Genomic DNA, 10,299 nt, shown 5'->3' with positions numbered 1-10,299 from the left:
TGCATAGAAGTCACATTGGCAGAGACTTGAGATATCTGACAACACATCCACAGTCCAGAGTAGAGAGAAATGAATGCATCCATGCTCACTGACTGCCTTGTGATTAGTTTCATTTCTCCAATCTAAGACAGTTTAAAACTCCTTGCCTAGGGAATGGTGCTAGCCACAATGGGCTGGGTAATTGCACAAAAATGAACCTAATTTAGCCAATCCTCTACAGGTGTGCCCACAGGCCAACTAACCCAATGTAGACAATATGTCACTGAGACTCTCTTCCTAAGTGATTCTAGGTTATATCAAGTTGTCAGTTAAATTAACCAATATAATAGCCAAGAGTCACAATTGAAAATGCTTACCATGGTGATAAATTCTTTTTGAGTACATCAATTTCTGAGTATTAATAGTACCCATAGAACACATGAAAATGTCTATAGAAATCTTGCTGGAAGCTACTAGTATGTGTGTGGTGGTGATAGGAATTAGAATATTTGCATTCAAAGGTCATTGTCCAGGTATGCTTGTAATTGTGTACTACACAGGACAGTACCATATTATAAATGTGCTTCTTCTGAATGCCCTAGTCCCCAGGCTGAGGAACTCTGATTTTTCTGAACAAAGGGGAAAGGGAACCGCAGTCTGTAAGCCTTTTTTCTATGTCTTGTACATTCCTCTATAATACATTTTGTGAATCATCTCACTTAATTAAAACAACACAATTAGTAGAACTTTTTAGTACTATATTATCATCATCATCATAATCATCATCATCATCAGGATTTGAGTTCTACTTCACAGGCAGGATTTCTGGCCTGGTACTGTAAATCTGGTGAAGAGATCACGTCTGGGTGATCATAAGCTCTAAAGGGGAACGTACTGTTTTTTGGCTAATAATGCTGTCAAACTTCATTCTAAATATTTATATTTAAGCTCAGAGCTTTGTGCTGCTCTTTACCTTTGTCTGAGCAGCTTTTTTTGCAGTAGATAGTGACTAAAGCAGAGATTCATAACTGAGTGAAGTGCTGACAACCTGTGATTTCAGAATTGAGTGGTTGTCTCTAACAAACACCTTTGACCAAAGGACCAGGAAACATCATGGAAGAGAAAGAAGAAAGAACATAAGAGGGGGGGGGTGGAATCTGTGAAATCTTGTATATTGGAAATGACATGGCCATTGCACACGTGAAACTACAGCTGCTATGTTTCCCTGAACAAGACTAAACCAGTCAAAATTCCAGCATGGATGGAGGTCTGCCTGCAGATACTCCATCCATATCTGAGGAGCTGTTGGCAGTTGATGGCTGCTGAAGCAGGGAGGGTCATTTTTCTGTGGTGATATGACCATTAGTAGTCTTCCCATGCCCAGTAGTTGCCTCTATACCCATGTGCAGTGGTTGTACAGCACTAAATGGACTCAGTGGGATATTAATTTACAAACTTAAAAGGACATAAAGTTAGGAGGAGACATGTTAGGGTCTTGAGTGGAGCTGGAATGAGGTCGTGGGAGGTTCTTCAAGTTCGATTTTTCTTGCACTGACAAATACTCTGACAGAAAACAACATAAGGGAGGGAGGAAAAGTTTGTTTGTCTTTTGGTTCCAAGTTATAGTCCATCATTTTGGGAAAATCGGGACAACTCATCTTGGTTCTGGTTACCCATTTCCTCCCATTCAATGCTGAGGTTCTATTTAGTTTGAATTTGCATGTCTTGTTACCATTGCCCTGAGTTCATAGGAGTAGTTTCCTAGTTTTTTGGAACATTCTGTTTTTTGTGGTCTTCCACCACCGTTGGCCCTTACAGTCTTTCTGCCCATCTTTCTCAGTGGTGCCTGAGCCTTGAGTGATAGAGATTTGATATAGGTGTCCTACCCAGGGTCATGCACCTTTCAGTCTCTTATTCTCTGCTATTTGGCCGGTTATGGTTTTCTGGGTTAGTCCCCATCTTTTTCACGAGGAAGCTTCACTAGTGAGAGTTGAGACATGCGTTCATATTTTTTCTGCCTTCTGTTCCACTGTGTTCGCCTCAGGTGTAGAGGTTGGATCGTAGATTTGTCACTCAGTGCTGGGCAACTCATTCATTCTATGCATTTGACCAGTTGTGGAACTCTGTAGGCCCTTCCATCTGTTGTAAGAAGAAGATTTTTGATGAGTGGTGAGAGGTACACTTGTCTGAAAATATAAGGATGCACATTTAAAATACAGTAAGAAATTGTGTTGGTCTAGGTATAAGACAAAAGTAGGTTTTTCTTTAGGATCTGTGACCTCTCCAACCATTTGCATTTGGTTATGTTTACGTAACCACACATGAGTTCTTTCCCACTCAGAGTGCCTAAACCAGATGTCAGAGATTGATTGCCCCTACATATAAGTGATCCATTACTGCATCAATAGAGAATGTTTGCTGGACTAGCAATTTTTGTGTTTTTAGGATTTACAGCTGAGGAGGCCATGACAACATCCATGACAACCTACAGAATGTCCTCTGATAGAATAAGAACTAGTCCCAAGCAGGAGGCTTCCAGGTCAGTTCCAGCTCAGTTACTCCAAGTCCTGAGTCCAAAGTATGCTGTGTCATCAGCAACAGGGACTTACCTTCAAGTTCTGAAAGGCAATCAATGGCTGTGGTAATATCCTGTATTATTTTGGAAGTCTCTTGGATTATACTGAACAAGAACTTGAAGGGACGTTTCTCTTGCCAGGCCTCGTGATCTTTGTTATAAAGCCCTCAGCTATACACAAGCATTCCTTGTGTTCTTTGTTATACAGCCCTCAGCTATACACAAGCATTCTTTATATTTTGTGTGTGCATTTTCAGTAAGTTTTGAATTAATACTTTTTGTTTGGCTTTTTTACATGTTTTGAGCATTATTTTTCTATCTTCTCTCTCTACTTGTACAATCCCCCTTACCCCCTTGATAACACCTGTTTCCTACAACCCTCTTTACCATCACTTGAGCTCCTCTTCCCCTTTACCATCATGGAAGGATATTTATATATATTGCATCTATAGCATTGAACTCAACCCCAAAGTCACAGCCAAGCTACATTCTTAAGACATTTTCTCCAAGCATCATCCCAGGGTGACATGGAATGTACAATTAATTCTCTGTCCAAAATTGTCAGTCAGCTGTGTGACCTGAAGGATTGCGTCTCTACAGCAAGGGCACAGAGAAGCCACACTGAGCGTTCATCCTCTGTCCTGCTTTTTTGACCTCTCTTAGGGGTTATTAAAACAAAGGAATGAACCTATACAACAGTATTAAGGAATATGACTTGGAAAATCTTGTAATTAAAGGTTTTCCCTACAGCAGATTATACACTGGGTATCCCTAGTTGGCTTGGAACTTGCTAGATACACCTGGGTGGCCTCAGACACATTAAAAGCAAGCACCATCACACTCAGCAGATTTGTATTGCATTTATTTGTTTGAGCCTGATTATGGAGGTCAGAGGGTAACTTGCCAGACATAGTTCTGTACTTCCCTCATGTGGGTCCTGGGGATGAACTCAAGATCTCAGATCATCAGATTTGGTAATGAGTGACTTTACCTGCTGAGCAATCAGATTAATGTTTGAAGTTATACTCTTTGAGTATGAACTGGGTGATACAGAATTTCAAATAAGGATTGTAAAAATAGAGCAAATTTTATCTGATTTCTGATGTTGAGTTTTCTCTTGAGAGTTGATGGGATGTTTACTGTATATAGGACAGGATGCTTTCCACAAGACCAACAAGTTTCATGTTTTGAGAATATATACTTCAAAAGTGAAGAGTATTGCTCTCTTTTGTGTTTGGTTTGTTTTTTGAGATAGGGTCTCCCTGTAGTCCCACCTGGCCTGGAACTCATTATGTAGATCATGTTGGCCTGGATTTCACAGAGATCCTCCTGCCTAAAGGAGTGCACTCTCCCACTCTGCTTTAGAATTTCTAAGTTAATGCATGTTTATTTTCACTCTTCATGAACCTAATGAAATATCACAACATTTACCAACAAGAGGAAGAGTTTGTGAGAAGCTAACATCTCCAGCCCTTCAGAATCTTACAAAAATGTAAACATTGAAAATAAACATACACTTCATGTGTAATCTGACTGAACACCTAGGTTATCTGAAAAGAGACATTAAAAATCAATCGTCTTGTGTATGTGCAGAGTTTATACATTTAAGGAAAAAAAACAAGACGTTGTAGTAGGTTTTATTTATCTTCCATTTATGTTGATTATCTTCAAAAAATTTTAAGACATATATTCTGGAGCTAGTTTTGGACTTGCGCAGACTCTAACAGTGTGATCTCAGCAGTGGTGATGTGTCCATCTCATGAGCAGTAGACATAATCTATGCCTGCAACAAAACACTGCAATTTTTACTATGAGTAGGTTAGCACATATCATTGCATCTGGACCTTTGTGACTTTCCCAGGATTCTGCTGTGCACATTGCTGGACTGGCTCTTCACTTTGGACTTTCTGATATTAATTTATAGTTGTGACCTATGATTTTGAAAATTAACCTCATTTTAATGATCTTCACTTAAAAAATTCTAAGTACTTATCTTCTAAATTTAAATTAACTTTAAAATTTAAGGTGATATTTAAGTATACAAATAAAATTCTAGTGTTAGAAATATAAGCCATCATACCCACAGGAATCTAAGAATATAAAGTCATACTGACTTGAGAGCTTATTTCTATCCTTTCATCTTCTATGTAAAACCTTTTGGTCAAGTGTGATGTCTGTTTTTTACTGAAGTCAGAGATACCAATTGGAATGTACAGATAGCATGAGAATGTTTCTGGAAATTCCTCTTCTGGAGTTTTGCATACCACCGAGGAGATGGACCGAGATGAGCACTCACAGTTCTTCTTGGGGACTAGGTCCTCCCAGTGGGAAATTACAAATTGAGTATAACTTTGAATCTCAAAAGACTTTATGATAATTCTAAGACACTGGATGTAAACACTACCTGACTAGTTAATACTCTCAGGGGACACACTCTACAGGGAGGAAATCCTAAAGTCTAGAATACTTTTCTGTGGTTCTAATGAACTTTCTCAGAAATATTGGACTTGAAATAGAAATTCTCATTTGAGTGAGGTAATGCTTTAGAGACCCATTTAAAGGTTTATATTTTGTATTATGTAAATTAAAAGAATCTTGTGGAGAAAACCTCAAATAAAAATGACATGCAACTCTCCCATGTACCTCTTTTAGCAGGTTATAAACATGTTTGTACTGATGTCCATAACCTGCTTTGTTAATAGTAAATTTGGCCCTCAGGACAGCGAGGAAGAAGGCACCAATGAACAAAGGTGAGTTTCGAATCATCTTTGTCTTGATAATTTTCCAGTACTAAAAGAGCTATAAATCTTGAGTGCTAGAGAAAACACCTTTATAACTTTCTCTTTTCAGCTTTATTAGTTAGTAGAGACTAAGGGTAGAAAAGAAAATATGTTCAGAGAAACTAAGATGCCTACTTGTATAATTTCTGAACCTACATAAACCATGGATAGGGGAATGGGGAATAGGGATTCTTCAAAAACAGTATGAGCTGTTGGGATTCGTGTATGCCTTGTTCTGTGTTCTTTCAACCCAAGCTTAGAAAGAAATAATGCCAGATATCCCTCTGGAGTCAAAGATGCATTACTTGGTAGTGTCACGTTTGACTCTTTTTCTTACAGACTCTACTCATGAATCAAATAGCTATGGAAAACCACAGTTCAGTGACTAAGTTCATTCTTATGGGACTAACAGACCAACCTGAGCTCCAGCTGCCCCTGTTTGTGCTGTTCCTGATGAACTACGTAGCCATAGTGGTGGGAAACATGAGCTTAATGAGTCTCATCATTCTGAACTCCTCGCTTCACACTGCCATGTACTTTTTCCTTTTCAATTTGTCCTTCATTGACTTCTGTTATTCCTGTGTCTTTACCCCCAAAATGCTGATGAGTTTTATTTCAGAGAAGAATACCATCTCCTTCTCAGGCTGCATGACACAATTCTTTTTCTTCTGCTTTTTTATCAACTCAGAGAGTTATGTGCTGACTGTCATGGCCTATGATCGCTATGTGGCCATCTGTAAGCCTTTGCTTTACAATGTTGTCATGGCACCTGGGATCTGCTGTCTATTGATAGCTGTTTCATACTTGATAGGATTTGCTACTGCTGTGATCCTCACAGGCTTTATGTTCAGGCTCAGCTTTTGTGAATCTAACATCATCAACCATTACATGTGTGACCTCTTCCCTGTCCTTCAATTGTCCTGCACTAGCACCTATGTTAATGAGCTTGTGAATATTGCTGTGGTTGGTACAGCTATCATTTTATGTACCATCATTATCTTAGTTTCATATGCTATGATCATTCTCAGTATCATTCAGATGTCATCAGCTAAGGCTTGGTCCAAAGCCATGGGCACCTGTGGGTCTCACATTATAACTGTCAGTCTGTTCTATGGATCTGGTCTCCTTGCTTATGTCAATCCACCATCTGCTGAAACTGTCGGCCAGGGGAAATTTTTCTCAGTATTTTATACTTTTTTGGTGCCTTTGTTGAATCCTCTCATCTACAGCCTCAGGAACAAGGATGTTAAACTTGCTGTGAAAAGAACCATGAAGAGAATCACCAGCTGATTGACTGAGTAACATGTCCTGTAACCTCATGCCTCTGGTTTTCTGTGCCTTTCTCTTTTACCTCTAGTCTCTTTCATTACCTATCTTCAATTATTTTCCTTCTCTTAAATTTCTAAAGTGTCAACAAGATTTCTACTTGAACATCCATTTTCTTTCTACCATGCAATAAAACTTGGTTGTACTAGTTTTTTACTTGAAACAGCATTAGATTCTATGTGGCTCCAAGATAGTGGTCATTGCTTACGTCAGATTAAAACCCTGTTCTGCTATCTTTCCTTACTTAATGTCAATACTATCACCTAACATTTCTTTTTTCCCTTAATTTTGAAATTAGTTATTTGAGAATCTATTACAGTGTATTTAGGTCACTCCGAAGCCCTCTTCCTGAACTTCTTCTAGGTCTGCTCCCCTTTCTTTACATAGCCAACTTCATTTCCCCGCCCCCACCCCCCATCTTTTTTTAAAAAATGGAGTCCAATCTGTTCTGCGCAAATACTCTTTGTTGCGTGAGCATTCACTGGAGGTGGTCGACTTACCAGGGGCCACACTCTTAAGGGAAGTTGAATCTCTCTCATTTCCAGCAGCCATTAAGTGCCAGATAGATTCTTTGCTAAGGATGGGACATTGTTTCTACCTCCCTTCTCCATGCTGAGATTTTGTCTGGTTTCAGCAAGTCTTGTACATGTCGTAATTACTGAGCTCATATGTGCACCTTCACTGTAATGTCTGAAAAATCATTTCCTTGTCACCATACATTGCTGCTGATTCTAATTCCTCCTCAATGATCCCTGGACCTTGGGAGAAGAGAATATGTGTACCCTATTTAGGGCTAGCATTCTGCAGTCTGTTATTCTACACTTTGGCCAGTTGTGAGTCTTTATGTTAATTGCCATCTATGGCATAAAGAAGCTTCTCTGACAAATGCTGAGAGTGCCCTCATCTACTAGTACAACAATAAATCACTAGCTGTAGGTTTATATCTAGCTACCCTATATAGGGGTAACAATGCCCCTATTAGACACAACAGGCTAACCAATAAAAAGCCCAGTGCCAGCAATGGGTAAAGTCCTTTTGAGTGGTAGGCCAATGAGGTCCTATAGAGTCCAAATATTACAAGCTATTGCTAATGCTCTTAGTTATCCTCCAGAATTTGTCAGTAAGATCCTGTTGGTGAAGACAACACATACTTGAGTCACAGAACATGAAGAAATCAAGCTGGTACTGACCTGGAAGCTTCATGCCTATGACTAGCTTTTTATGGTGCTGGAAGATGCTGTGCATGTCACCAGATGAGAAAGTAATTATCAATATTACCCGGCTGTATAACCTGAGAGCTACAATAATGACCAACCTGGCCTGACATGCCTATTGGTAGAATACTGGCATGAATGATTGGAGTAACCAACTACCTTCTCATTGGGTCTAAGGCCTACTTCACAAGAAGAAAGCCAAACCTGGCACTTACTGCAGCCAAGAATCTGTGACTGGACAGGTCATAAGCCCCAGGGGAGAATCTACTGCTACTATTCTGACTCTACCTTTTCTTGCACATGTTCTCTAAGGGCCTCCATGTAGTTGTATGCTTTATTTCTAGTTGCTTCTTTTCTTACTTTTCTGAAATGATTTTGGGTATCTATTTATTGATTTGATGGTTTTATTACCTATAAATATATTCAAAGGGATAAAAGATGCCAAAATTTTAGACATTGCATAATTGTCAAAATTACAATAATTATTCAGGATCTTTTTGAGAATAGCTCTTTTTCTTGACTTTTATCCTCAACTTTGTAATGGAAGTTTATAATCTATTGGGATAAGCTTTTGAGTTAGTATTAGGTCTACTTCTGTCAAAAAGTTTCTCAAACCCCTCATGTATGATAATACAAGAGCAAATTCACATTTTTTATGAATAAGATTTAGCTATTTTTCTTTTCCTGGTTTATATGTAGATTTTGTTTGTGATTTGATTAATTTTTATTGAGCTTTTGTAATCTCATACAACAGCTCTCAATCAAATCCATACACCCTCCCCCATCCATGTCCCCCATCCCCCCCACTGAACCTCATGCATTCTGCACACATACCAAGTCGTTTGTGATGTTTTTTCAAAAATTACATACTTTACTGGCTACAGGAAAAGGTGTGAAAATGATGTTTAGCCTTCTTTCCTGTTGCATAAAAAGGATATTCTTTTGCAAAAAAAATAGGAATAAAAATATCAGTATACTTCTGAAAAACTAAACCATTTTGTGTTAGACTGAAGGCTTAGTAATAGAGGGAATTCATGCTTTTGTTTGTGAGTTTGATTTCAAAGACCAAAATGAATCTCCCTTTTTATTTCTTTCTGTATCTATCTCTGTCTTTCTATGTCTTTTATGTAATTGTGAAAATGTCTGTGTGACTTTTGTAAGGCCACACAACTAACCTTGCAGAACTCAGTTCCATATACATTGTGTATCTGATGAAGAAATACATAAGTAGAAAAAGAAATGAGAAGAAACAGAGAAATTCAGAAGAGTTGTTTCCAATGATTGAGAAATATGGGATTCTATGAAGACATGTGCTCAGCCCTGATGCTTGTAGCATAGAGCTTATCAACAAAGCTTTCAAGACCATGCAAAATGCACATATGCCTAGAGGAGCCTCATATTAAAGTCAGACAGGCAGGATGAGCTACAGAGTGACATTTCAGTTTGTTGTTTTCAATAGTGATTGTTTTTATGAGATGATGGTTCTGAGGAGGTTGGCTAAGCCTTTCTGGTGAGTCATGTCACTATTCGCATAGTTCATTATATACTTTAAGAAGTCTATCGATGTTATATCTTATTTGAACAGAAAAGGAATTTATGTATAATATAATAAAATATTAACTTGCATTGTATAACATGTCCTCTTAATGTTTTTGTTTATTTTTATAACTATGAATATCTTGCCTGTATGTTTTTAATTTCGCCCTTCCAGGCAATGCCCATGGAGACGAGAAGAATATGTCAGGTATTCTGGGATCAGAGTTAAGGACAGTTGTTAGTAGCAATGTGACTGTGGTAAACCAAACCTGTGAAGAGCAGCCAGTACTCTCAACCATTGAGCCACATCTCCAGTCCTGAACAACATTTTCTTATGATGTGTAGTGGGCAGAAGATACGTTGTTCAGTGTCCATCACTCTCATGAATGAATTCAGGGCAGATGATTCTTAGTGAATGTTGAAAATCTTCAGGAGGAGACAATAATAGACTTCTTTTTACTCCAGGAAGGGAATGAACAACAGACCAGAGGCATGACTTGATGCAAGTCTGGCTTTGAGTTTACTGTGGTGCTTACAACAACCTAGACAAGGATTTACTGGCAAAAAAATATGGGAAATTCTAAGGCAAGTATACCCTGAAAATCCCACAGAAGCATGGTGTTTCACTGATGTAGCCACAGTGAGATTTCCTGCCCAACTTGAAGCCAACTCTATTTTAGAGTTGGCTTTCCCTTAGAAATTGTTTACTGTTAGCAATGTGTTGCGAATGTTGAATTTTGTGAGCTTCTTGGATATTACGAGTCATCCTCTCTTATATAGAAGGGTGTTTTTAAATTCTAAAGTAGTAACTACAAAATAGTGATTATTATCCTGATATATGTAGATCTTTAAACTATAAACTATGTTTTGTATTAGTGATATTTCCAAA

The 10,299-nt window shown here is 38.3% G+C and overlaps 1 protein-coding gene across 1 annotated transcript; it reads left to right on the top strand.

Moving 5' to 3' along the window:
* The first annotated feature begins 5,682 nt into the window (after positions 1 to 5,682).
* LOC103748038 (olfactory receptor 143-like) lies at positions 5,683 to 6,624 on the top strand. The gene has a single exon (XM_008850585.1). It carries the CDS (start codon positions 5,683 to 5,685, stop codon positions 6,622 to 6,624), a length of 942 nt encoding a protein of 313 aa, XP_008848807.1.
* Positions 6,625 to 10,299: the final 3,675 nt, after the last annotated feature.

Source organism: Nannospalax galili, unplaced genomic scaffold (genome assembly GCF_000622305.1).
Source record: "Nannospalax galili isolate Female #2095 unplaced genomic scaffold, S.galili_v1.0 scaffold1045, whole genome shotgun sequence".
Taxonomy (NCBI): Eukaryota; Metazoa; Chordata; class Mammalia; order Rodentia; family Spalacidae; genus Nannospalax; species Nannospalax galili.
The sequence above is the reverse complement of the archived record's forward strand: the minus strand, read 5'-3'. Positions and strand labels throughout refer to the sequence as shown.

What these genes read in the sequence shown, in the direction of transcription:
- LOC103748038 (XM_008850585.1), top strand. Translation starts at nt 5,683, where the DNA reads ATGAATCAAATAGCTATGGAAAACCACAGTTCAGTGACTAAGTTCATT.